The sequence below is a fragment of the Fringilla coelebs genome, assembly GCF_963513975.1.
Source record: "Fringilla coelebs genome assembly, chromosome: 6".
Taxonomy (NCBI): Eukaryota; Metazoa; Chordata; class Aves; order Passeriformes; family Fringillidae; genus Fringilla; species Fringilla coelebs.
In genome coordinates, this window is record NC_140034.1 from 7614260 (window position 1) to 7642245 (window position 27986).

The following is a 27986-nucleotide window of genomic DNA, read 5'->3' on the forward strand; positions in this document are numbered from 1 at the left end:
CAAAGGAAAAGCAGTTTAAACTTTTAATGCTTTTTCTTTTCCATTTTTTTTTTTAACTTGGGCACATTTATAACCTAAGTCCCCTTGTACCCTGTTATTTGCATGGGTATATCCACAGTACCAGTAGCTTTCCATCCCTTCAGGAGCTTTTCCATGTGGGTAGCAGTCTCCATATGTAAAATGATCATTGTTTTCTTCCAGCCTCAAAGAAAACATTTGTCTTATGACTGTATAATTTTTGAATACATATTAAGTATTATCTGCTGTTTTCAGCTGTTGTTGTATGTTCTCCTGGACTGTTCCAGCTCTGAAAAGGAGTTTGAAAACAACAGCCTGTTTTTACAACCACTTCCTGCTGATAATCGTGCCCACAATGTTCATAGTAAAGGCCAACCCAGTGCTACTGCATGACTCAAGTTTCCCCTTTTGCTTTGCTGTAGTAGCTGCACCTCTCATCAGGGAGAGATTGCTGGAGGCTACCTTAAATGAAATCCACATTTTTATTGTGACCTTTCCTTACAATTTTGGTGGACATTTGAACTAACTTCTCTAAGGAGCAAGGGAACTGTATGTAAAAGCGTGTATAGTGGAGCTCTAAATTGATTCAGAGTTGCCTGAACCCTGCTTGTGAATTTCCCAGTCCTCAGCTCTGATCTTGTGTCGTTATAAATGCATAAAAAGTTGGGTTTGTTTTCGTTGCAGTAATAAAGCCTAAGCATTTGTATTGTGTTAGGAAGTTTAGCTTTTCCACCAAAGTGTGTTCAGCAGTTTGAGGAGGTTGAAGAGTAGTCTGGGATGCAGAGTTCCTGACTGTAACTGAAATGCCTGAATTAGAAAAGCACCTCTCTGAATCACCTCACCTAAAATCTGAATTAGCACTTGGCACTGGTGCTCCTTCCAACTCCTGTCTCCAGTGACAGCAGCCAGGCTCTAGGACCACTCACTTATTCACTTCAATAACCTATAAGATGCCTCAATAACCTATCAGATGCATTTCTTTCGGTGTTTCAGGGTTTTTTTTCCTCCTAAATTGTGGTGAGATCTATCAGATATGAATGATAATTCTGCTTTGTCTCATTGGGGCCAATATCTCAGGGTGGGCATAGAATAATCAGGCACTTCTAGTCAATAATGAGCTGGGAACATTTTCAGACAGAATATTTCTTGAGCACAAAATTGGCATAGTGATTTCTTCCTAGATCTGTTTGATGAGCTGACAATTATTATGGTTCCTTGGCAATTGCATTGCTAACTTCTTTCCATTTTCTCTTTTTTCACTTTTACAAAAAATTTGCACTGAATTCAGTATTGCTCTGTGTAGATTCCTAAGCTGTGTATTTTACAGATGGTTTTTGTTAGCAGTTTCCTTACTGTGTTAAAATTTCAGATTACTGTAATGTCTTGCATAATACTAACTATAATGGATTTCTGATTTTTTTTTCAGAGCCATACTGAATTTTCAGCTAATTAACTACCCAGCATTGCTGTGGTATTTAATGTAGAAATTAATTTCCACCAAATAATATTAACATAATGCATTAAATTTTGTAACAAATTTGGAGTACGTTCATACAGTTTTAATGCAAACTAAGGGTAGAAATGCTCAAGGATAAAAGTTCTCAGCAAGGAAAATGTTTATATATAAACTGATTATGTTATCTGAATTACTCTCCTTCCACAGCTGATAATGTTTAGGAGAAATGTGCACTGTATTACTCTGGCTTACTTGAAGAACATTCACTAATACTTATATTTACCACATCATGCACCAAACTATCCTGGTGTCCCTGCATTTTATTTAATGCTGGATTTCTTAGCACCTTGCTGCATACAAAAACTCACGCACAGCCCTGTATGTTCCCTTTGCGTGCCTCACTCTCTGCCCTTCTCTCACACTTACCTTGACACTCCTTTTAAAAATAAAACCCTTTTACAACATGTGAGCCACACCTGAGTAGCTGATAGGATATCCAGCATGTGCTCATAAACAGCAGCTAAAGGGCTACCTTTGCACCTTGGGCCTCGTGGTCCTTCCTTTTATTTTTTCCTCCTTTATTTTGGATACTGTTTAGACAATGCAGCCATAAATGTTCTTGCTTTCAGTTAAATCTAATGGAAACTTGTAGTGGTTTGGCTTGTTTTAACTATTATGTTTTCTAAGTGTGCCCATAATGAGTAGATGGTGACCTCGTATTTTGCAGCAGCACAGGGTATCATGAAGGGAGGGAAAACTGAAAGGTAACACTGGATTTGCTTGGCTGGAGAAGGGAGCAGCCAAAGCAGCTTTCCCTTCCCAGCTCTTTGACCTCATAGAAGAGAGCAAAAGAAACTTATTTCAGTTTTCTTAGTTTGCTCTTCCATCTGTGTTTCTGGGCTCCTAAGCTGGCATAGGAGACTGATGATACTTTATATTCTAAAGTGTAATAAGGGTGTTCTGTCTTGATGCTGTTACTGTTTTTAGTTATCATAGAATAATAGATGGCCTAAGTTGGAGTTAAAGGTCATCCAGTTCCACCCCCTGCCTCATGCAGAGACACCTTCCACTAGTCCAGGTTGCTCCAAGCCCCATCCAGCCTGGCCTTGAACACATCTGTGGAGCATCCTCAGCTTCTCTGGGTGACCTGTGCCAGGGCCTCAGCACCCTCACACTAACAAATTCCTTCCCAGTATCCAGTCTAACCTCACTCTCAGTTTGAAGCCATTCCCCCTTGTCCTGTCACTACAAGCTCTTCTCCATCTTTCCTCAGGCTCCCTTCAGGTACCAGAAGGCAGCAATTAGATCATCCCAAATCCTTCTCTTTTCCAGGTTGTATAATCCAAATTATCTCAGCCTTTCCTCATAGCAGAGCTGCTCCATCCCTCTGACCATCTTGGCGTCCTCCCCTGAACTCTGTCCAGCAGTTCAGTGTCCTTCCTGTGCTGGGATCCCAGCACTGGGCTGGGGTCTGAGCACAGCACAGGACCCCCTTTCCTTGGTCTTTCTTAGGCTGCAGGTCACCCAAGTTGTTGGCTTGCTCTTTGAGACCATCACTTCACTGTGTCAATTTGAGCAGTAAATTCAGCAGGTGCTGGCAGGGTGTTTTAGGCAGCTGAACAATTAACTGGATGTTGGCTGTTAGCATAAGTGGTGTATTAACCTAACCCATATTTGGTTTCTTTAACAGTTAACCTGGGTTTATTTCTTCTCTTTCTTTGGCTTGTGAATGAAATGAAATTAAGAAATATTTCACATTCAAGAAGCATGTATGTTCCTTGACTTCTTTCACAGACATGTTACTTGACCTCAGTGACCTTCTTCAGGTATTGTACCCTCTTTTAGTTTGACTTTTTTTTTTAATTGTTAAAGTTTAAGATGTTTCAGTTTTTCTTTAAAAATTCTGAGTGGAAAATTACTGGGTTTGGAAATCTGAGTAATTTTTCAGTAAAATCAAATGTCAAAAAATTTTTTTGCTTAATGCTGCAAACAATGTAGAGGGAGTTGGTATGATCCTTTCATCAGGACTCAGAGTCTGCAGTGGCACAGGGTCAGATGCTGCATATTTTTAAAACAACAGTTGCTGACGACAGAAATAACCTTTTTGGTAGGTAATGCTGTGTAAATGTATTTGTGCACTTCAGAACTGTGTTTTATAAAATGTATTTTGAGAGAAATACGAACTTGCTCTGTCTGTGGAAATAGAAATAGAAAGCTCTACTGACATATGTTGTCTTACCCTCATTCTCTCTGTTACAACTGTTTTACATACAATGTGAGTAGGTTACTTGCATCTATTTTTGTCCTCCCAGCTGTCTTGGTAAATGGCATCCCTCTGAAGACTATTTATTGCTTGAAGCAATCTGCTGGAATTGCAATAATCAAATGCATCTTTAATTCTGAAATTTAGTAACTTTCTTCTCTTTTCTAAACTCTGATTGAATTATTTTGATTGCTCAAGACCAAACAGTACATGTGTAGAATGAAAGGTTTGTTTTCCTTCTAAACACAGGTAATTTTTCATGGTGATGGTTTTGAAATAGAATGATCACAGTAATGTGAAGAACAGTCACAATGTGAACTAGAAGAAGAGGTATTGTATCTGTAAGAAGAAAAAGAAAAGATGTATTGTCAGCAGAAACAGACAAGAAAGATTGATTTGTCTTTTCCTCTCTGTGCATTCCAGCCAGAAAAGATTCTGAGATGGGGCTTAAAGGGGACCAAAAGGTTAAAGAGGGGTAACTGAGGAGATGAGAGAGGCAGAAATATATTAGTAGGAGGGAAATAATCAACCCCTGAAAGAGAAAAATCTTAGGATTTCAGTATCTTGATTTGCATTTAACTGTCTTCTGATGAGCTCTACTATATGGCTTCCTTAAGATGAATCTGAGCAAACAGGAATGTTGAATGTTATTGTTAACTCCACCTATCCAGAAAGTCCTGTTTAAGAATACATAAATGAGTTTTTCAGGTTCTAGCTTGATGGTTTTTTCCTCCTCCCCAAGTCTGTTTAAAAAAAAAAAATCAAACAAACAAACCCCTACAAACAAAACCACAAACCACACAGAAAACCACAACTACAAACTGATCCAAAAAAAAAAAGCCCAAAAAAACCACCCAAGCCACCTTGGTAGCAAAACATTTGTGGCCTAGGCAGTAAATTTCAGTACATTCAGTACATTCTGCTTTACATAAATCTTTCCCCAAAAAACCTTAAAAATAATTAGTTTGTTAAAAATAGCTCATTAGATGATACTGTTTTACTTTGAAGTGCCTCTTTTTTCCAAGGACTACTCTCCAATCCTGAAGTTGGGATATAAATGTTCTTAAGGAAGAAGAGTTGAGAGCAGTAGTAGTAATGGTGGCAGCACTATTATCTTTCCAAAGTATTTAATTTGTTCATACTCATCTGTACAAAATTTGTCATAGTGGTCCAGGTAACTGTTTTTCTTGGTGAGATGAGAAAGGTGTTGATTTTTTATCACAAAAGAAGATCACATCTGAAGTCTAAAAAAATGAACTACTGCTGACCTGCACCAGCTCTTGCTTAGAAACTGATAGTGAATGTTGAGATTTTTCTTCAGAATGTTCCTGATGCAGCTCAGTTGCAGTGGGAAGTGAAGGTCCTGTAGGGCTCTTTGTCATCTGGCTGCAGGAATTTTGTAGGAAAGTCACCACATGAAACATCCTTATAGATTGTCTCCATGGAGGCCACTGACTGAATTACTGAGCACCCTGAAATAGGTTTCAGTGCATTTGAGGGCAAAAAAACCCATAGAATCATTAGGGGTGGAAAAGACCTGCAAGATCACCAAGTCCAGCCACCATGTCCACCATTTATGCAAGTCCTGAATCTGCTGTGACCTGCAACTCAGTATTTGTTTAATGACATATCTCATATTCTTTCTCTCTTGCTGCTCTTTAGGAAAAAAATGGTAGAGGAAATCCTAAGAATGCCCTCCTAGGCTGGGGTTTGTACTTGTACAACCCATCTTCCTGTCTTTCTTGAATTGCTTTGGGATTTAAAAATATAAAAAATAAAAAAAAAATTATGTCCCCTACAGTGTAATTTTAGGATAGCATTGTGCTGCTAAAACTTAGCAATAGAGGAGACTGATTTTTACTGTTAGTGGCAGTCTGTTTAAAAAGTCATATCAGTTTTCCTCTTAAGCTGATGACTGAGATGTGGGAGTTTGTCTTGTTCCACTGGGGAACTGCTGCATTTTCATAATAATTTTTGGAGCTTCAAAATTGCTGCCATCTTGGGAAAAGACAAAAAGTGGTTTTTTTTTGGTCTTTTTTTTTAATTGGAAAGGCAATTTCCTTGGTGTTTTATCTTCATGTAAAATACATCTTAAATCTTGAAAATCTCCTGTTGAAAATGTTGTTGGATCCAGAATGCCTCTGATACATTTGGACTTCAAAGCATGATCTGAAACGATCTGAAAATGTCCAGAGCACTGCTACAAATCAGGCGCCTTCCTTGTGCCGAGCAGTGCTGCTTGTTGATTGAGTTGGAAGGACAGGGAAAGTACTTGCTTATATTTTCAGATCCTGCATTTTACTTGCAAATATAGTCCTTAGAGAGGTCTGCAATCAGGCCTTTTGTTTGCTTTTTTGTTAGTCCAATCGAAGCAGCAGGCCTGGCTTGTTTAGGAGAGCTGCAAAGCCTGTCTTGCCTTGGCCAAGTTCTGAACAGTTTAGGTTTTCTCCCATCTTTCCAAGCATCCCATTCCTTGCACCTGGAGAACTGTTTGGCTGAAGTTTCGTCTCAGTGTGGTGAAAGGCTGCCTTGCACATCCTCAGAAGTGCCTGGGCTTTTTTAGTCTCTCGTCATCTCCAGTGTCACAGTCTTTGCAATGAGGTCGTAAAAGACTTTGGGGAAGGGTTTGGCAGTGCTCTGATCCCCAGTTTCAGCCTAGTAGATTATAATTTTTAGCATGCTTTGTGGTGTGTCCTGCTGTTCAACAAGGCTGGTGTTCACTGAAGAGATCTTAGACATCTGAAGAGCCAGGCTCTTTATAGGAGTGTGCAGCGGGAAAATTACCAGCAATGGATGTAATTAATTAAAATGGGACGTCTCTACTTGATATCAAGAAAAGGTTTTGCACTGTGAGGACAGCCAAGTGTGGAAACAGGTCATTTAGAGCAGCTCTGAAGTTTTTATCCATCAAGGCTCTCAAGATCCAGAGCAACCTGGTCTGTTCTTGTGGCTGAGCCTGCTTAGAGCAGGAGGTTGGGCTGGAGACCTGATGAGATCCATTCCCACCTGAGCTACACTGTGGTTCTAGGTAAGGGAAGAAGATGCCCAAGAAGTGAAAATCAGTGACTAATACTTGCTTGGTCTCTCTTCCACTTCAGAACACAACTCTCACCTCTATTTCTTCATCTGCAGTTTGTCTAGTACTTGCTTGTCTAGAAGGATTTTTATTGTGAATTACTTTTGAACGCTTGTTTTCATTTATTTAATTTAAAGGCAGCATCGGGCTCTATGACTCCTCTATGATTATTGCAAATTATTGCTCTTTGACTTTCTTGCATAGATGGTTTGATAATGGCTTCTTGTACTGCTGTGGTATTGGAGGAAGAACTCCAGACTGCCATGGATGGGACTAGCAGAAGGAGTCTCCTGACTGAAGCCAGTGCTTTAAAGCCCAGTATGAGAGGGAAGCTGCTTAATTTTGATTTGAGTCTCTTTTGATCAACAGCCTGGCAAGCTGAGTTTGGTACTTGTTTGTATTTTTGTGTGCTACTTTTTGATTGCTCTAAATGCAGTATGGATCAGAAAAATTAGGATGTTTCAGTTTATTGCATGGAGAAAGGTAAAATAGAGTCTTCTTTTAAAGACTGTACTGGTTTGCTTCAGTTTTTAATACCCTTTGTTCATTTAAAGTTATTAACATGTTGACTGTATTTGCCTTTATTGCCCCCATGCAAATTGCTGTTGATTGAGTTAATTTAAACAACCTGTTTGGGACCTTCAGGCATTACTACACTAGAAATGTTAATAATGAATCAAATAACCACAGGTGCCTCTTTCCCCAGCAACAGACACTCTCCTTAAAAACTCATTTGCTTTTCATGCTTGCTTAATTATTTAGGCAAGCAGCCATGGATGTTTCACAGTGTGAATTCTCATCATGTTCCAACTGCCCGGTCTTTGTCTTTCCAGAGGAATATCTTAACCACTGTCACCATTTGTTGTACTCTGCCAGAATGCCACACTATGGTCTTGAAAAGCCTTTTTGGAAATTCCTTGTAGAAGGGTTATTGTTTTATAACTTTATAACTTACAGTCAAACAGAAACTTCCATTCAGTGGTAGCAGCTTTATTTTTTGCTACTCTCCAGAAGTTAACGTGACCTGGTAGCCTGGTAACTGTATGAATGGGAGATTCTCTGTTTCCCCAGGAGAGTTTAAAATTCTGGAAGGTGTTAGACTCCTGTGTTACTGGAAATGAGGTGTTTGTTGTTATTTCTGAAAGTGGAAATATATTGGTTTTTGTGAACAGATCAGGCATGATGTGAAAGCAAGAGGAAATTATGAAAGGATAAGAGTCTCTCTGGAAGTGTCCCTTTGAAATCAGTGTCTGATGACTGACAGATGTGAAATGAAAAGACTGTCTCCAAAAAATACTGCGAAGGGCAAAGAGCATAACAAGTAGAAGGATCTTGTTGTGAAGATGTAACTGAATAATTGGAAGCCATTCCTTCACTAAATGCCCCTTTTAATTAACATAATGTGTTTGATAATGAGAACAGAGATTAACTATTGGTAAAAGACAACATCTTAGAGAATCTTAAGGTCTCCTGTAAAAAGAGGTTTTTGCAGTGCCTTAGTGAGCACATACTTCTTTGTCTGAAAAATGTCTTCCTTCTAAAGAAGCTACTTGGTTTTTTGTTTTGCCTTTTTTTAAAATAAAAAATCTGTGATGGGTCCACATGCTTGTAAACTTACTCTGCTAAATATGAGTTGAATGTAAGAGAATATAGTAAAAACTGTCAGGGTATACAGATATTTTAAAATCTCCCCTCTAACAGAGGTTGACACCCCTCTTGTGCATTAGGTGTTGATGCTTAAACCTAGTGATTGCATCAAGTTTAGGTAATTTTAATATAAGGTGAAAATCTGCAAAAAAAGAGCACAAGTCTTATGAAAGTATATAAAGCAATTGTCTCACTTCAGCAGTTTTGATTGGGGAGAGTTTGGAGAAATACTGTTTTTCAGTATGATCCTTTTAAATTAAGGGGAAAAGAGGCTGAAGTTGATGTGGTAAGCTTTAAAGCTGCACCAATTCAAGTTTAAGCCAGAGACATGGTTTTAGAAGGGCATTTTTGTTTATTCACCATTCTAAGAACTCATATAAAATTAGGTTTTATAAATGCAAATGTCATATGATTCTAAATTTGGAACGTTAAGCTTTTGATGGATTGGAGTATATGAATTTTTATAAGAAGTTCTTAATAAAGAAAGAACTAGAAATTAAAGTAGGCCTCTAAATTAATTCTCCTAATTTTCTAAGCTTAATGGAGTGCAGAAAAACCAAATGATGAGAGTAAAGAAAGACCTCTCTAAATGCCTATTTTATATCATATCTCTTCTATCATGGGATCCGTGTGTGCATGTGAGTAATAGCTGAAATCAGTGATAGAGGAATAAAATTTTAGTGAAAGGGCCACCTTCCACTAAATCCAGGAGATCTTAAATATCATGTTTCAGGAGTTCAGTGGCATTACAGCTTTCTGAGTGAACTTTATGCCATCTTTAATTTTTCATTGATGAGAAGTGCCCCAGAACCTGTGAGTATCTGTTAACTTTTAAAGTTGAGAGGTATATTGTTTGAGAGGGCCTGAAGTCTTTTTTCCTACTGATTTGCCAGAAAAACTGGAAGAAATTAAATATTCCTGATTCTTTTTGTGACCCTGGCATTAAAAACATGTGAGCTTCATTAGGAAAACAATACAGAACATGGACTGTACTGTATATTTTGCTTTCTTTCTAAATAGGCAGTAACCAGAAACTACAAAGAAATGGACTTTGAGCAAAAGAAAGAAAATCCCTCATTTACCATTTCTATTTTAATTTATTATTATGTGCAAATACACTGTCTGCACTTAGAAGTCATAAAACACTGATGATGTGGGTGAAGTGGAAAAGCAGGTTAGATTTAAGTGCATTACTTCTCAAATAAACCATAAATCAGGAGACTTGTAGTTAGGCTAAGGAAAGAAGGATAAATAGTCATTGAACACATTTATTATTCATTTGTCTTTGCTTTAGATTTAATTTGGAAATCACTTTGATTGTTAGAACTTCACTAGAAAAAAAGATACCTGCTTCTTTATGCCTCTTCATATTTATTTGCTCTTTATTATTGAGTTTATGGAAAATTTGCTTGGGAGGAGTTTTAGAGAGTGATGTGGTTTGATGGTGCCAAACATCAAGTGACAAGGAAAAAGGCTAGAAGGAAAAAATACTTGTTTGGATTAGAGTTCTATGTCTTTTTTTTTGAGACTAATATGAGAGAACTAGTTGAGTTTGTGACGCCTCTAATGGAAACATCATATGTACTTGTCTCCACTGAAGTAACTTTATTGATTTGTGCAGTGAAATTGTCCTTGCAGAACAAGATCTAAGTGATGAGGTTCAAGATTTATAGTAACTTGGTCTGCCAGCTTAGAAGGCTGAAATGACAGCCAAACACTCATTCTTTATGTTAATATTTTTTTGACAAAAGGTCAAAACAACCCTTTTCAAGCTTGCAGTGAATGTAAAGCCAGCTGAAATGCTGCATTTTGCTTTAGTGATATCTCCTCTGTCTCAGTGGCTCATGGAAAGTCACATGCTCTCAGGCTCCAGTATCAATTGCCAGATTCAGTAGGTATGTATTTTTTCCAAATAAAATTTGGTAACTTATATCCTAGAAAATAGACTTCTTGTTCAGAGGGTATATTTTGTTCTTTTCCTTCTCCTAGAATAGTGCTTCTATGTTCTGCTATTTCAGGAGGAAAAAGGGCAGTGAAATTTAAGGCTATATTTTTGCATCTTCTAGGCCAGTCCAACCATTGGTCAGACACAGCATGGAATACACTTATTTCTCACTAAATATGGAATGAATTACCATCATCTCATGTATAATTGATTGCACAGTCACTTTCAGGATATGTGATCATTCTGAGGATATCTTTGAAGTTCTAATTTCTGATTTTTTAATATATTTGAGAAAAATACACATTAAGAACATTTTCACATAAGAATTTTGAAGGGCTAGGTGAAAATATGTCAGTTGTTTGGGGGTTTGGTTGTTGTTGAGATAGATTATATTTTAGCTAGGTTGGTAGAACTTTCTCTCTACACTTGGGAGGAAAGCCTGCTTTTAACCTAATGTTGGCAAAGCTCTTTGATGAAATGGCAAGAGCAATAGTTTTTTAATTCCATAGGCTTGTGCCATAATCATCACTCAGTTGTGTAATTGACTGCTAAGTAAATACTTCACTATCAAGGCATAGGAAAGAGAGGGGCAGTTTTGTTCCATAAAAGCAACAAACCTAAAACCTACTTGCTTGGAGTGTAGGAGGATGGAGTTTTTTATACTAACCTTGACCTTTACATATGCCCTGGGGGAAGCAAGGTGTTCACGGAGCTCCGTGGGAATGTCTGAGACTGATTGGCAACTGGAATATATCCTGCCTTTCTTGCTGACCACAAAAACACATCTTAAGATAGAGAAAGAAAACTTCCTCAGACTTGTAAAATACAAATATGGCTGGCTGTGCTATAAATTGCAAATCAGAATATGAAGAGTAACTCCTACCCTCAATTTACATCCTCCTGCGTGCAGCAGTGAAGGAGGGGATGGGAGCAGAGCTCTGTCCCTGGTGCCTGAGCAGGTTTGGTGTGGTTCAGGGCTTTTCTGATTTTTTTGGTGTTGTTTTTTGTTTTGTTCTTAATGTTTTTAATGTGATCTGAGGCAATGTCCAAACAGCAAGATATGACAAATAACCCTTGGGGCATGTAGCACCACTCCTTTATTTGGCGAAAAGTTTGTTGTGTGCTTGTGCAATACTTAATTATGCCACTAGAGATGATCATGCAGAACTGAAATTTGCACTGACTTGTATTTGTTCAGGTTTTGTAATGGTGCAAGATAAATGACACTTTATATATACTGATATCACATTTAAGTCTACTTAATGCCTTATGATGTAATGTGACAACTGAAAAACTGTACTACAGAGCAGCACTGAGCCCACTGGAGAACATGATGAACAACTTTTTATAATTTTTTCAATATAAACTTATGGTTTGATTTACAATGCTAATTTGTGCAGATTTTGACAGGCACTGAGTATTATCCTTACATAGGAATATTGCTTGTATAACTTGATTTTTTTTAAAGCAGGTTAAGATTTTGAAAGTTGGGGTTTTCTCCTTTCCATATAAATGTTCTATTAAAAACATTTGTGGTTTGTGATCTACATAATGCTTTTTTTGTCTTTCAATAGGTGAATGTCTATGTGCTGGGAAAAACCTTCCTTGTGCTGGCCAGAGAACTCTGCATAAATGCTCCAGCCATAGGTATTTTTTTAATGATTTGACTTTTGACTATTTGAGTCTTTTATTCCTATGGTTACTTGAAAAGAAATATGCATGTATGTATATATACACATTATTGTATGTTAATACTCAAGTAGAAAATGTATAGTGAAGCTGGAATCAATCCAGGCCGAGGAGCATTGCTGACTATAAGAGCCTGTTCTCCTTTATGGAAGAGCTTTTTTGGAACTAGATGCTATTTTCTTTTGCAAATAGTTTTGTTGCTTTTTCCAAGAGTAATTTGGGCTATACTAAGACAATGGACTGACGTGTAACAAATTTGTGTGTGTCAGCAAGCTCCTGCAGGCCTGTCACGCTTCAATTCCACAGATGCAACATTTGATAAGTATTTGCCAGATTTACTCTGTCCATCACCTGTAGCTGAGCTGTTCAGTGCTTGAAATACAAGTGGTTTGGTGGAAAATGAGCAACTTTTTCCAAACATGTGAATAACTTCTAATAAGCCAACAATGAAATTGTAACTGTGATAGGAAGGTGGGGTTTAACCTGTCAAAAGGATACAGAAGCCATTCTCTATGTTGTGGGTTTAAGCCAAGGGAATTTGAGCCAATTCCAGTTAAAAGAGTGCATTTACACTGAGATCTTGTGACTGTTATCCACCTCTGTGTAGGAATTATCTGCCTGCATCTTTACCCACTCTCACTCCCACTCTCTTTCATCTGTACCAAGAGGATCAGATGGCTGTGTTGCAGAAGGACAACACAGGCACACCCCTTGAGCTGTTCTGGGCTGGCACAGGGCTGCTGCCTCTGCAGCAAAGGGAGCAGCAGCTCTGCTGCAGAGGTCTTGGTCTCAGTAATCCATTTCTCTTCTTACTTTTCATTACTTTTTTGGTCTTTTTTTTAGCGAGAGAAAACAGGCAGGATTTGCTTTGCAGCTTAGTTTCAAGGTGAAAATTAATGCAGCTTGGGAAAAGGCAAACTTGTTAGATGTAGAGGTACTTGTTATACATGGAGAAAAATACTGGTTTAGACTGCTGTTTGAGCACTCTCTTCCAAGCCCATCCTATATTTACAAAATCCAGTAAATATTTCTAATTGGCTCAGCTATCATCATGAGACCTTTGAGAAAAAACTTTTATCACTTTCTCAGGAAAGTACTAGCATAGAATGATTGCTGATAATGCCTGAGACTGTGTTTTCCAAAAAAGAGCAGGAAGAAAGATCCAACAGCTTTTTTTTTTTTTTTTTAAGGTGGCTTATTTCTAATAGTAATCTTAAGTGAACCCAAACACCATCTTGCAAGTATTTTTCTAATGCCTGCTGCTCTGTATAAAGAGGGGATGTAAATTCAGATAGTGTCTGCCAGTACTACAGCCCTGGGCTAAATTTGTGATGCAGCCCTGTCACTGAATTAATTAACTTCATCTGTGTTTCTTGACTCTGGCCATTCAAGAGGGGGTGTAGTTTGACAGGTGCAAGTGGCAGTGTTGCTGTTTGGTGGGCAGGCTGGAGGATAACAGAGATGCTGCATGTGAAGAGGCATTAGGAGTGTTCAAATATAACCATAGGATGATTTTGATCAGCTTTGATTATACTGATGGTTTGTCTATCTTCAGCTTGGGCAACACACAAAAAACCCTGAGCTTCCTCAAATGTCAGCTCCTTTTCTCATGAAGGGAAGATAAAGGCTGCTGATGGATAGTTCCAGTTACCAAGAGAGGGAACCTTCCTATTTGCTGGGTATGGATGCACACAGGGACCAGACTACAGTGTCATCACCCCTGTTAGCTGTACATGAATTAGCACACACGACCCATAAGGTCAGCAAAGATCAAGTACACAGGCTTTAGGGCAAGTAAAAATGCTTTATATTTCACAGATTCGTAAACTGCTCTAGTTTAGAACATTCTGTTTGAGTCAGCTGCAGTCTGCAAGTTAGTTATCTATATACAAAATAAATGCACAGTACGTGCAAAATTTAACATTTTTCTGCATGTTGCAGTCTTAATAATTAAGTCAAATAGCTTATGAATAAATAAAATAAGATTAAATTCAAGAGCATTCCTTCACTTATTTGTATAGCCTGATGTAGCAGATAGGTAAGTAGCATAACATTCCATACTGCTGCAGAGTTCGTAGTAAAACCGAAAAATCCCTCAATGTGCATCATTGCAGCACTGGAATACAATCAAGGTGAAATGCATCATGCATAGAAAATGAGCTCAGGTATTTGTCCTCCTTGTACTCCGGTTCCATTAGTACTGTCCGAGGAGCACTGGAACTGGAACGTCACTTTCCCGCACTGCACTTCAGTCATTCCCTCCTGTCCAAAGTAACTGAGTTCGTTACCATCGAGAATAGCACTTACATTGTAAAATGTGTCTTGCTCGACCTGCACAGGGTGTTCAAACCACACCGAGAAGGTGTTACTGGAGCCGTCGGAGGTAAACTTTGTCAGATTTTGAGCAAGGACAACGCCTAAGCGCTTCAGTTCGATTTTGACGCTGTATTCAGCTTTGCCACAGCTTGACCCATACAATCCCAGTCCCGCTATAAATATCCGTTTGTCTACGGCAAACTGAATACTGTCACATCGGCCCCGGTACCGCCACTGATTGCTGCGATACGCAGACGACTGAAACCGATGGCAGCGCTGAGGCACGAGTCCTTTTCTTTTCGTCAGGGGGAACTCTAGTTTGGGTTTATTTGCGGCCGTGTACCATAGGAATATGTTGTGAGTCTCCTCAAGGGTGAGGATGTCGGACTGGGCAGCTCCGTTGGCAAACTCTTCCAAAGTCATGGTTGGAATCCGCACCAAGTACAAAGCTTTCCCTAATACATTCCTCTTGTTGCGTGGCGTAACCGGCAGCCCTTGCCTTTTGCATTCAGCCTCTGCCCAGTTGAGAACAGCCTCAAAAACTACCACTTCCTTGGTGTTGAGTGCTTCCCGGGTTACAATGATCTCTAGTGTTTGTTGATCTATCTCACAGAAGCCCTCTGACTTCAGTGCCATTTCTGCCTGAGCATCAATCACTTCCCAGCAGCGCTGCGTCAGCTCTGGCTCCTCGAAGAGCCTGCTCTGAGACAGCAGGACACAAGCGTTCTTTGCTTCTAAGCTGGTCTCCAAAAAATTGACGCAAGCCTTTGCTAGGGCCGGCACGATGTACTTCTTGGCAGCATAGAGTGTAGCCAGAACTGTGTCAGCTTCCAGGTCTATTTCATCACTATACATGTATCTAGACGGAGGGGTGGGGTGAAAAAAAAAATTAGTTTCTCAGGGAAAAAAAAAAAAAAAAAAGTAGGCCATGAAAATAATCTATATTCGTCTTTGCTGGCAGTGAATCTGACATTCAATATTTGTCAGCACATTAAGTAAACAGCAATAAGTGCATATTGCACAATGTCAATTAGGAGATGTATATTTTATAAGCTACTTTGATTCTGTCCATGTAATTAGCAGACTTGTAGTGGCCACTTACTTTAATAGGATTAGAAAGGCTGCAGGTTCCACATCTGGTATATGGATTTCAGATTTGACCTCTGCGAGATCGCCATAAAACATAGCATAGAAGACAGAGCTACCAACTGCCAAAACATACTGGAAAATAAAGAGAGAGAAGCCTCAGTAACATGGATCAGGAACAGCTGAGCGTGCTGGCTTTCCTAAAAGCTCCATTTAGCGAAAGTTACAAGCTGCAGTGGAAACAGAACACTGCCTTAGACTGCTCCTTTTAATTGCAGTGCATATGTGAATTACTTCTGGGATTAGACAAGCGCTATAATTAGAAAAAAAAAAAAAAGTGGAACCTAGTTGTAAGGCAGGGGGAAAATGCACAGCAGCATTATAAAGCCAAAAATTATCTGCACAAACCTTATGGGCAGGAACTTTCTTGGATGCCCCTGGCGGGCCCACGATGAAGTGAACGTCAGCCATGAGTTCGTTATTGAACATCAGCGCGTTCCTGCAAGCAGGGGAGGGGGAGAAGCCCCGTTAGCCGCGGGCTGCCCCTCGCCCGGTGCCCCAGCCTCCCGCCGGCGGCCCCCGGGGCTCCGGCCCAGCCCTGCGCTCTCGCCTGGCCGGGGCGCAGGTGCACAGGGCGGGCGCCTCTCTCTCTCCCGCCCGCCCGGGGAGGGTCCGGCGGGCCTGGCCCTTACCTCTCCCGCAGCGTGGGATGGAAGGATTGCCAGTTGGCGCTCTCCAAATTGTTGTTGTTGAGGTTTTGGAGCTGGGGCGGCGGGGGCGGCTGGGCGCTCTGCTGGAGCTGCAGGGCGTTCTTCTTGCTGTTGGCAGCGGTGGCGGCGGCGGCGGCGTTGCTGTTTGCAATGTTAGTGTTGGTGCTGGCAGGGTAAAGTTCTGCAGCCATCTTCTTCTTCAGGGACAGGGGCACTATCTCATAGCATCCTGGCACCTTGCCGTTTGACCTCACACTCTTTTTGGACTTCTTTAAGGTCTCTGGAAGCAGAAGAAAAAAAGTCAAACACTTCATGATCCTGCCATTGAGGCAACCAGGGGGCAGTGGCATGAGCAAGAGAACTAACAGATCCCAAATGCGAGTCCCACTATCAGGATATTTTGTATGCTTCTAGATGCAGGGTGGCCTTTGGTTTTTTTGGCGTGTGTGCCCGCTCTTTGGTTACCGGCCCGACGCACCTTTCCGGGGGGAAAGGGGTGATGCTGTGTCGGATCAGTGCCAGCGCTCACCTTGGCTTGTGGGGGGGTCCCAGCCTCCACGGCACTGCCACGACCGCAGCGGGGAGCCCGAGCGGGGCCGGCAGGCAGTTCCTTCCCCAAAGAACGGGGAGAGAAAAATTAAAAAAAAAAAAAAAAAAAAAAAAAGGAGAAACCAAAAAAAAAAGGCAAAATCCACCAACAAAACACCAGGAATCCGGCAGAGGCGGTGGGTCAGGAGCGAGAGTCAATCCACAAATCCTCCGAGTGCAGCAGCCCGGCGAGGGTGAAGCGCAGCCAGCCGCCCGATCCCCGCTGCCAGTGCTCCGCTCCGTCCTTCCCGGCCCGGCGGGGGCACATCCGCGGCGGCCGGGCCGAGCCGAGGCGGCGGCTCCCTGCAGTCCCGCTCCCGGGCGGCCCCGCCGCTGCTCGCACCAACTTTGCTCCGGTCCCCGCGGCGGCCGCCGTCGCCGTCGCTGCTGCTCCTTCGCGCTCCTCCCGCCCGCGCCAGGGGCGCTGCTGCCCGCGGGGCGCCCCGGCTCCTCCGCGGCGGGCGGGAGGGATGCGGCGCTGCCCTGGGCGCTCCCTCGGCGGTGGGATGCAGCTCTACGCGGCCGGGCTCGGCGCGGCTCTGCCGGGCCCTGCCTCCGCCTCCCGCACTAAGAGGCAGCGGCCGCGCCGCGCGTCACGGCCGCCCGCGCCAATGGCGAGCGCCGGGGCGCGGCGGGGAAAGGGCCGCCCCGTCGGCCGCCCCCCCGCGCCTACGTGCGCAGCGCCGGGCGCCCGCCGGGAGCGAGCCCCGCGGTCCCCCGCGATCGGTCCCCCCGCACCGCCCGGTGTCCCCGCTCCGGCCGCAGCGGGACAGGCGCGGAGGGACGCGGGGCAGCGCGGGGGGACCGCGGCGGGGCGGAGCGGCCGGCCCCGAGCGCGCAGCGCCGTTCCCGAGCGGCCCGGGCGGGGGCGCCGCCGCTCCGCGCTGCGCTGGGCGGGGGAGCCGCGCTGCCCCGCGGGGCCGCCGCCCGGGGCGCGGGGGGCACGGCCGCGGCGGGGCTGCTCCCGGCCAGGGACGCTGCTGGGGTTCCTCCCCTTTCCGCGCAGCCGGCGTGCCCTCCCTGTGCGCGCAGTCCCCGCTCGGGCCGTCGCCATCCTCCGGTGTCGTTCGGCGAACACCGTCCCCCCCACTATGCCCGTTCCCTGGGGGTGACCTGCGGCGGGATCGGCGCTCGCTTCGCTGCGGGCCCTGCCGCTTTCGGTGGGCAGCACTCTGTGGAGCACAACTCGAAATTGTTCTTACATCCCTCTTAGTGACTGTGTGGCATCAAAGTTCTTAAAAAAGTACAAGTTCCAAGTCACAGTTGGGATCAGGAGAGAAGGGAAAGTCTACAGCAAAACACATGCTCCTTGCCTAAAACATGAAATAATGTTTACCTTGTGATCTGCTCCATGGCCCCCAACATCCCCTTTGAAGAAAACCAACGGGGTTTTACCCGACTGTAACTTGCTCGTGTGTGTGGAGTTGCAGCCCCAGAGGTCACCCAAAGTCAAAGGGGACCCTCCTGCAGGCAGGTTCATCCATGCTGATTTGGTCCCCCTGGAACGAAGCAATGTGTTTGGGGTTTGCAGCTTCTAACAGTTCTTATTTATTTATTTTCAAATGTTTACATCCATGCAGGACCTGTATATGCTAACCTGGGCTTAGCCTCTGATATATATATTCACTGTCCTACTTTTTTGGTTTCTTTAAGGCTTGCTATTTAAAACCCACCCACGTATTCATTTTCTGACTGTTTGGTAGCTTCAGAATTCAAATTAACGATGTGCAATGTTTTGTCAAATGACCTGTGGGCATGAATGCCAGCACAAATGTCTGAATAGCTACAATGCAAATGTGTAAATGCTCCCGAAATTCAACTCTGAAACTCGGCTCCTGAGACAGAGCTGAGAGTTGCTCCTCGCAATCTGGGAAGGTGTGTGGTGACGAGAATGGAGATAATTCTGGTCCAATTGGTAGTATTCTTAAACTGGCCAAAGTTTGGTCCTGTAAAGTTTGACTCCACCTAAATAACTGATTGTGTGATGAGTGATAACTGAAAAGGGGGTTTTCCTAAAGGTGAGCCTTTCCTAAAGGTGAGTATTACCATTATTAATTCAGTTCCATTTCTAGAGGGTACCCCTACCAATGGTATGTGTAATTGTTGTACCTCTTCAAAGCGAGCTATTGAAGGTTACTTGATTTGTACTAAAACAAGTTACAGGGTTACAAAGAATATTGCCAGGGGAGGGAGGTCTTGGGCTGTACGTCCCTTCCAAAGATACCAAGTGGATTTTACCAAAATACCCCAAGTGGCAAGGTTTCTTCTGGTAATAGTGTGTCAGCTAACAGGGTGGCCAGAAGCATTTCCAACTATTTCAGCAACTTCAGGATTAGTTATTAAAGTATTTATACGGGATTGTGGAAGCAATAGACTCAGATTGGGGAACTCATTTTACAGGGAAGATCCTTCAAGGGGTTATGACTGCTTTAGGAATACAATGAAACCTCCAAATTCCCTGGCACCCCCACAGCTTCGGCTGGGTTGAAAGAATGAATGGACAAATAAAGAAACACCTTTTGAAGCTGGTGATAGAAACTAAGATGCCATGGGTACAGCTCTTGCCGCTGGCTTTGGCAAGAATAAGGGCCAGACCCAGAGGAGATAGTCAGTTATATCCCTTTGAACTGATGCTGGAATTCCTTACCCTTGCAATTCCCATCCTAGTGGGGGGATGGAAGTAAGTGATGTATATTTAAAGCAATATATGGCCAGGATACTGTCTGCTCCGTTCTGGCAGCTGCAGGAGCTGAAGCTGGGCATTCTGGATAAGAAAAGATGGAAAAGCAAACCAGGGAAAGTTTAAATGTATGTTGAACCCCAGGCTATGGCTTCTGAAAGGTTGGGTTTTTTGTTGTTGAATTTGGAATATGTCATTTCTCTAGAGTAGAGCTTCATAAAGTCATTTTTGGAAGTGCAGAACACCTGTCCTTAGAATCCTGGGGATTGGTAAAGTTCTCCTAAACCTTTGATTTTCCGAGTCATGTTTGGGTCATGTTTGCAGGCTGGAATTTCTTCAGTTTTGAGGGAATTTGAGGTTGGAAGTTCTTGCTTTGTAAGTGCTTTCATTTAAATGCTTCTGCAGGGCTGACAGGCATTATCACCTATGGTGTGATCTTGGTAATTATGGATAGCAACAGGGCATCATTGTTAGAACTTGGTGCTAAATGAAACTGCTTTGATTAGTGGTAAATCCCTAAGATTTTTACAGTATTTTGAGCTGAATTTTCATCTTTATCGGTTTAAGTGCCCATGTAGGGAATCAGCAGAGGAAATTGAGTTGAGACTAATAGTTAACAATTTACCGTACATCATGGATTTTCGGTCAAGTGATAAAAGGCTGGCAGGAAATGAGAAATTGATATCTCAACTAAGAGTAAACATGTGTTAAGTGTAGCTTTTACAAGATTGTTTGATAAATTATAAATTGGTTTAGGCAGAGCACAGTCTGAACTGACATATTTTTGGTTAGTTTGAAGCTGCTAACACCAACGCTTGAAATACGTTTGTACATCTGGAAGCAGATCTGTGGCCGATGTAAATTGTCATAGTGCTAATGATGTTAATTGGGTTCCAGCACTTTATGCTGATGGAAGTCTGTCTTAGTGTCTGTAATAAACAGTGTTTTGTGTTCTTGGAATGTGAGTCTGAGAAGCACCTGGAATTATCTTGGAAGGTAACTAGATTTTTGTTAGGGAGGATTTTAAGCAAATGAATTTTTTTTCAAGCTTAGTTGGTAGTTAGGTTTGAGATGAAACATGCAAGTTACCTTGTTACTTTTTGAGAGATGTTGGAAGTTTTTGGAGAGATGTTAGAAGTTTTGGGCCTAAATCGTGTCCTCATTCTGCGGAAGCTTTTTAAAATGCTTCACTTTGGGCATGGTTTCCCTGATACCAATAACACTGCTCACATGTCCCAGTCAGCATGTGCAGCCTTGGGTGCTGAAAAGCGTGTAGGAATGTTTGTGCAGTGCTTTAAAGATCTCCTGTCCAGAGAGCAACAAATTATTTTGTTTTAGGTTATCTAAAAAAGTGCTGCTAAAGCTTAGTGGTAGAGGGTCTGCCCAGCAGCACCGTCTGTGTTTGCTGAGGCGAAGCCAGACGAGCCCAGCAGCCTCGCTGCGCTGCATTTCCCAAATCCATGTTAGGCTTTGGCATAACCGTGTTACTTTGTGTTGCAGATCCGTGTTTGTATATTCCCCGTTTTGCACACATGCTGGAGTTCGGGGATAAGAACCACGAGGTGTCCATGACGGCTCTGAGGCTGCTGCAGAGGATGAAGAGGGACTGGATGCACACCGGGCGCCGGCCCTCGGGGCTCTGCGGGGCGGGTACGTCCGAGCCTGGCCGGGTCCTTCCTCCCCTTCTCACTGGTGATATCCATCTTCTAGGGGTTTTGTTCTGTCAGGAGTCTACAGATTATATAGGTCTTCATCGAAATACTTTCTGAAACTATTACTTCATTTTTGCCCTTGCTCCTACAGTACTTGCTCAGACGCTTTGTAGCTTACGGTTTAAATTTTTTTTTTAAGCTCCTTTCTGGTGCTTTTCTTGCCCCCACTCTGCAGGCTCTAGCTGCTAAAAGGTTTTTTTTTTGTCAGCTAAAATGACACCATTAGTACAAGCACTTTGATTTGTGTCTTTACACAGAGTCTTATGCAAGAAGTGCCCTCTTTGACCTGTTTTGTGAAACTATTTTTCTCTCTTTCTTCATCTTTGTCCAAGATCCATCGCTGACATGATGCTTGCATAAAACCTGTGGGTTTGGGAGGGCCAGGTTAAAAGATAGTAGGCAGTAGGGTCAGAGTAATGAAGAGTGTAGGTAGTCACAGAGTTCATGTATGTGCATTATTTTATTTGAAAGATCTTACATGTTTATGCATGAATAAGAAGTGATGCTCAAACCTTTGAGAACCTAGGACTATGCAATTTTTTGACATTTCTAGCCCCTTTTTGTTAATAGTATTTGATGGTTGCACATTGCTAAAACTTTGAATATAGGCTATGGGAGATCAGTCTGCTCTTTGATGTGCTACATGGGCTGTATCCACACGAGCAAGTAATTTAATTCAACAGACATGGATCAATAGATGGAAGCAGGTGGTGCTGAGCCCCCTCCATCCATCCATGCAATATGCAGCTCACATGTTGGATTGTGGACTGGGTTCAGTTTGGTTCCCTGGCTTAAAAGTCTGTGCCACACATAGCTCAAATGACCAATTGTTAGTTCAGCCCTGATGTTCGTGTTAGGAGCGCTTTAAACACATAGCAGAATTGGAGCTCTGGTTTAGTTTCCTCTATGAAAAAGCACTTTTTTAGGCTTAAAACTGCTCTGTGCAGTGAGCTACTGTATGATGAGTGGGGATGGTGCTTCAAAACAGAGCTGGTGCTCTGAATCAAGAGGCCATGTAAATGCAGCTGGTTATCTGGCTGTGTAGAGGGTCTTGCAGGAGAGCACTTGGGCACCAGCAAGACAGGGTGGCAGCAATGAGGAGAGCAGCTTAGGCACATTCAGTGTTTCTCTGGAGATCTTTTTATTTGGGACAGAATTCAGTGAGTCCTGCTAAAAAGATGGTAGCTGAAAATAAGTGGTCATTGAAATATTCTTGGGCTGTAGATAACCATGGTTTCCCAAATGTTAAAGCACAGGATTTTTCAGGGTGCAACTTGCACTCGGCTGAGTGGGTAGAAAGCAAAGTTTGTGAGGTCAGGTCCATCACGGGTATTCAGGGACACAGCTGAGCATAGGCATTTACAGCTCTTTAGCTGAAGGCAGGGACAAAAGAGGGTATAGTTACCTGACTATTTTCTGCTTTTCTTCAGGAAATTTCTCTCTTTTTGATATTAACTTTCTCTGCTTGTTCTCTAGCTCTGCTAGTGGCAGCAAGAATGCATGATTTCCGACGGACTGTTAAAGAGGTCATCAGGGTGGTGAAGGTTTGTGAGTCCACATTAAGGAAAAGGTCAGTGCAGTCTTACTGCTTTTATCTTTGGTTTACAGTACTGAACAGTGATATAGTCTAAAATAAATGTATGTTGGAGAAAACTAGGTTATTTTTGTAAGTGCCATGAATCAAATAAGTTGTTTTAGCTGGTCATTTTAAAGTTCTAACACCTCACCTCTTATGTAAGGCCTCAAATGCTCAGCAAAGATGGTAAGGAGGACTGTGCCTGTTTAACAGGTGGAGACTCAAAGGCAAAATAATGCTATGTCAGTAATATTAACAGTATTGTCATGTCCTCAGAAAAAATAATTTATTGATTCTCAAAGCTGACCGTCTACTGTGAGATTTTTTTTTCATTAATCCAGAAGCCAAGTGATGAAAAGTCTTGTCTTTAAGCTGTTATTGAACAGAACTTTTCAAAGTATTTTGCTGAAGTGTTCATTTTTGGTAGTGTTGCACTGTTAATAAATAGAAGACGGCACAGTGAATCTAATTATAAATCAGTGAAGGATCCTCTGAAAGTGGAAATTTTCCAAGTACCTTTTGTGTGTGTATTTTTTTAAAGTAGTATTAGTATCAAGTAGTATTTTCCGTAGTTTAATGATGCAAGCAGATACCCAGTTTCTGTCATTTTACTTTTGAAAAGTTGTAGCATACTCTTTCCCCATAGGTTAAGTTAAAAATGACCTAACAGAAATACCATGATTTCTATTGCCCACAGCTGGAAATCCTTCTATCACCAATATTTTCTGATATTTGTTCCCCCAAGGTCTGTCTTTAGAAAGCTTCCTTAGTGTCTCTCTTCACCTTGCTGGGATCAGCTTAAGCACATCCAACTGAGCATAATGCTTGTTAAATATATTCACTTATTAATTGTGGAAAATGTTTTTGTTCCAGGTGGAACAGGAATGATATTATTTTCCAACTATGCATGGGTGGTATAGGGATAAATTTAAAGTGTTTTAAATGCTTCCAGGTACTACAACTCTAAGGATAGAGCCTTACCAATGCCACCTTTTTTCCTCTGGCCAAAAGGTCATGTGTTTCAGTTGTGCATTTTGTATGATTAATGAGTTATGCACCACAGTCTACTCCAAGATGCTTTGGTTAAATAGCTAAAGAGTTTGTACTTACTAAGAAAATAAGCATAATAAATTAGAGTTGGAAGGGAAATTAATTTGAGCAATTGTTTCAAGCGAGAAAATCTTACTTCAAAATTCATGCTTTGAAATGTTTACTCAAGTCACACACATCAACTAAAATGACAGCCTTATTTACTTTGACAGGGTAAACGTGACAGCTGAATTATTTTCAGGCAGCTATAATTACAACTATTTATCACGAATCTATAAATTTGATTGATGTTTTTCAAATAAGAGCACGTTATATAGTATTTAAGGAAGGCAAATAAAAAAAATACCTTTGAATAACTCTTCCTGCACTCTAGTTTTTTTCCTCTTCTTTCAAAAATTCCTTTCAAAATGCCATCAAATAGACTTTGTCTAAATGAATAAGAACTTATTTCACATTCTTAAAAATTGCTTTGCTTCTCAGTTTGATGTGCAGTTTTATTTCCTTTTAATTATAGTTACTCTGGTTGGTAAAGAGTAGCTGCTGTGTTTTATGAAGGTGTTGGATGCTGTGCTCACTGCTGATGGCTTTGCCCTGACAGCTCCAGAAGTGAAACCCAACATGAGTCCAGATAATGCTGACACTTCCAGCCTGCAGGTTCTGCTGTGTGGTTTGATTTAGCTCCCAGCTGCCTTTCTGGGGAAACACAGACCATTGGAAGCTGGGTTTGCTTTGGTGCCCGTGGCAGAAATCTGCAAGGGAAGGTCCCACATGGTCTGTGTTTGCTTGGGAGGGACAGGAATGTGTGGATGAGGATGCAGGAATGATGCTCTTAAAGAAATCCTAATTGGGAATTCCTGGGAATGTTTGGGGAAGACCCAAGCAAGCAGTGGCAGCCCTCCCCTGAGAAGGGCCCTGTTTCTGGTCCTGGCAGTGCAGCTGGTGGGTCTGGATTAATTCACCCTGTTGTCCATCAGCTGGAGAGCACCAAGCCTGCCTGCCTGGAGGCTGTGTGCTCTTTCTTTGCTCTGAGATGGAGGAGTACCTCTGGAGGAGGTTCACAAAAATGTGAAGTATCTCCAGGTCATAAAAATTCACGACCTGGTCATGAGGGGGATCTGTTTTGGAAGGAAAAAGTGACAAAGCATGGCCCATGTGTGCTGTCACTCATCTTCCAACCAAGAGTTCTTAATTTGGGCATCAGTTTGGTTCAAAAGCAGTGCTTGTTTATTTTTCATGTGAGTGGGTTTTTGGTAATACTGGTAGAGAAAACTTTGAAGTCACTTTGCAGGGCCTTCTAGCTTTATGTTTTGAAGCACACAATTAAAATGTAAAGCTTGTTGCTGTTGTTGAAAGCGAACTTATTAAATATTAATAAATGCACTGATAATTCTATCTCATTTCCAGTCTAATTGAAATTATATTAACTTATATATCACTTCATATATTCAAAGTACTGTACAAATATTAGCTAATTAGTCAAATTGTTATTTTCTATGTAATCATCCGTGGAGGTAGCAGAAATTAACTTTTAATAAACCCAGTCCTTTTATTTAGTTGAGTTCTCACATTTGTGCCTGTGTTCAATGCACCTGTCTTTGCCTCTGTATTTTTAACCTTTAAATACCTTGCCCCTTCATCTTTTTATGCACCTCTTGCATGCTTTCTCTGTGTTTTACATTTTGTGTTACCTTCACTAGAGTAATTTTTGTGATACTTGTCCATTGTGCATTATCTAATAGTGTGCAGTCCTTATGCCTGTTTGAAGATCTTAGGCACTTCTTCCATAGAATTTTAAAATAATCAGCTTATCTTTCTTAACATTTGCATTTTGCTGCTTTGACTTGCTCACTTTATCTTTAAATTGAACTGCTTTTTTGCATAAAAAAATACTTCTCAGTTCCATAAAGTACTATCTGCTAAAAAACTTATTTGTGATGAACTTCAGGAGCAGTAAAGCTTCATTTAGAAGAAATTGGAACAAAGGGCCAAAATGGGTTTAAATGGCTTGGTTTTGAAGTGATTGTTTTTTTCTCACAACATCATAGTGTTTTGGGAAGGAAGACAAGACTTGTTACAAAGGAGCTTCATTTACCAGTTCTAGATGCTGCAGGGACTTGTATAAATGGGGTCCTTTGCTTATATCCTGGCGACCCTGTTCCAGCTCTTTCAATGACTGAGGGGATAATTTTCTGGAAAAATTAATGATTTATGCGTTCAGATAAATGTCCTGAATGTACTGCCTGCAGCTTTTCTTTTTTTCTTTTTTTTTTTAATTTCTGTAATATGTGGCTGGCATGAACCTTGTGTCTGTCTCAAGCTGGACAGATGCCTGAGAGAGCAGGCAAAGAGAGGAGCTGTACATGAGTCAGGATGAGAAGGGAAGGTAAAGGCACATGGACAGCTGTGAGGTGGCTGTGAGGTTGTTGTTATTCAAAACAGCAAAGCCCTTTCAAGGCCAGGACTTTCAGGGAAAGGCTTGTAGAAGTCAGTGTTGGGCTGTGATCCAAGTACAGCCATGCTAAAACTCTGTGGAGGGTATCCAGTGAGTCAGGGCCACCTGAGGGGTTTGAGCAAGGAGGGGCTGAGGATGCTCAGAATGTCAGAGTCATGTAAGGGCTCTTGCTTGAAGTGTGATGTGGAGAGAAGCATTTAGAACACCAGGAAATTTATTTCATGGAAAGGACCTGGTGGTGGTGTCTGCTCTGATCTCAGCTCAGCAACTGAGCAGCTCCTTTGCTGGCTGCCATAAGCTAAATTGAGAAATATCTCATGTCTCCAGTTCAGTCAATTCAAGTGGCTTACAGATGATTTCAGAAACCTTTCTAGGATGGTGAGTAAAATACAGCTTGATCCATGTGGGCTGATACTGCATACCTTTGTAAGTTGGATGGTCTGGTTTAATAAAAAAAAAAGGTTTTATTCCTGAGGAATCCAATTTCACAGGCAATGTTCCTTTTTATAAATCCAGCTTCTATACAGTTAGCAAGTTAATACATTAATTAGATTCCTAATATAGTACATCATACTTAAAGATATAATTTCAAAATTATTTGGTGACTCTTACTTTTGAAACAATCAGTAATTTGTTTGCACTAACTCAGGCTTAGATCTTGTAAATAATTTTCCTGTGTTTGACTTTCCTCATCTGAGTGGCTGTTGAGAAATGAAACAGCTCTATTTTTCTTTTCCAGGAGATCACAGAGTGCTTTTGACAGACCACAGCAGAGGAACCATGCTAATGAAGCAGAATTTTAAGGAATGCTAACACATTTTGTTTCATTAGCACGGTGTGAGCATTTGAATCAGAGGGGAAAAAAGAACAAAAAATTTCTGGTGGTTTAGACTGACCAGGGGCTGATAGTGGGCCCAAAGTGTTAATGCAAGTTAACTCTGTGTCTAAGCATTTGTAGAATGAGAGCTTTAAAATTTATGCTAATGAATTTGGGACAGTTTTAAATCTCTGTGTTGGTGTGAGCAAGTAACAGGAACTAATTCTAAAGGGTTCTTTATTTAGTACAATCTTTAGAGGTACCTGTTCTTAATACTTAGAGAAACATCAGAGAGTTGCCAGCAAATGAGCTCCATAAATTATCAGTCACCTATTAATTGGAAGTAAATGACTGTGTCTATGCTCTTAGTCCATTGCAAGAAGAGGTTATGTGTATTATTGTTGGAAGTTGTGCAAAGAGAGAATATTTCTCTTCAGCAGTTGCATTTGGCTGGGAACAGACGAAATAATTTAGCACAGCTTGGGTGATAAGTTCTAAGTTATAAAACGACAGCAACTGGATCACCTCTGATTTTGTCCTTACCTTTAGTAATGAGATACTCATTCATACAGGCTTAAAACTACCTTTTATATTACTGCAAATGCATGTAAAGTTTTATATATGTACAATGCTTACATATCAGGAAGTTACTCTTCTATTTATTTACTTACTGGTGGCTGCTGGAAAACTTTTTGTTATGTCACAGAGGAAACATTTAATAACTATTTCAGATATGTGTTCTATATTATCACTTTTAGGGTATGTGTTTACATACTTCAATATATAGTTCATGTGTGAACATTGTATGGCTTGGAAAATAATTAGGAGAGAAGGATGATGCAACAGGCTGTTAGATCTGTATAGAAATAATGATGGTTTGAACATCAGTGTGAATTCTGAGCTTC

At 41.5% G+C, this 27986-nt stretch overlaps 2 protein-coding genes across 4 annotated transcripts in view; one reads left to right on the top strand and one right to left on the bottom strand.

Annotated features, from left to right (window-relative positions):
- Window positions 1-27986, top strand: part of BRF1 (BRF1 general transcription factor IIIB subunit) — a 171673-nt gene that overhangs the window by 65408 nt on the left and 78279 nt on the right. The window contains exons 4-7 of the mRNA XM_084207988.1: window positions 3269-3300; window positions 11980-12052; window positions 20975-21124; window positions 22663-22756. Of these exons, the coding sequence (XP_084064114.1) occupies window positions 3269-3300; window positions 11980-12052; window positions 20975-21124; window positions 22663-22756 (349 nt within the window). The remainder of the gene's footprint in view (window positions 1-3268; window positions 3301-11979; window positions 12053-20974; window positions 21125-22662; window positions 22757-27986) is intronic.
- BTBD6 (BTB domain containing 6) lies at window positions 13952-17323 on the bottom strand. 3 transcript variants are annotated; one of them, XM_084208051.1, is made up of 5 exons: window positions 16736-17323; window positions 16189-16486; window positions 15905-15995; window positions 15513-15631; window positions 13952-15269 (listed from the first exon to the last, which is right to left on the bottom strand). In XM_084208051.1, the coding sequence occupies exons 2-5, from the start codon at window positions 16395-16397 to the stop codon at window positions 14237-14239; spliced, it is 1452 nt and encodes a 483-aa protein (XP_084064177.1). In that variant the 5' UTR covers window positions 16398-16486; window positions 16736-17323; the 3' UTR covers window positions 13952-14236. The 3 variants fall into 3 exon arrangements, with proteins under 3 accessions (XP_084064177.1, XP_084064176.1, XP_084064178.1); XM_084208050.1 differs by having other exon boundaries at window positions 16189-17323; XM_084208052.1 differs by lacking the exons at window positions 15513-15631; window positions 15905-15995 and having other exon boundaries at window positions 16189-17323.

Bases quoted from the DNA above. Each gene is read 5' to 3' on its own strand.
- BTBD6 (XM_084208050.1), bottom strand. From the start codon at position 16,556: ATGCCACTGCCCCCTGGTTGCCTCAATGGCAGGATCATGAAGTGTTTG. The intron at 15,632-15,904 runs GTTTGTGCAGAT...TTTATTTTCCAG, and splicing joins AGAAAGTTCCTGCCCATAAG to TATGTTTTGGCAGTTGGTAG. The intron at 15,270-15,512 runs GTAAGTGGCCAC...CCCTCCGTCTAG, and splicing joins GCCTTTCTAATCCTATTAAA to ATACATGTATAGTGATGAAA.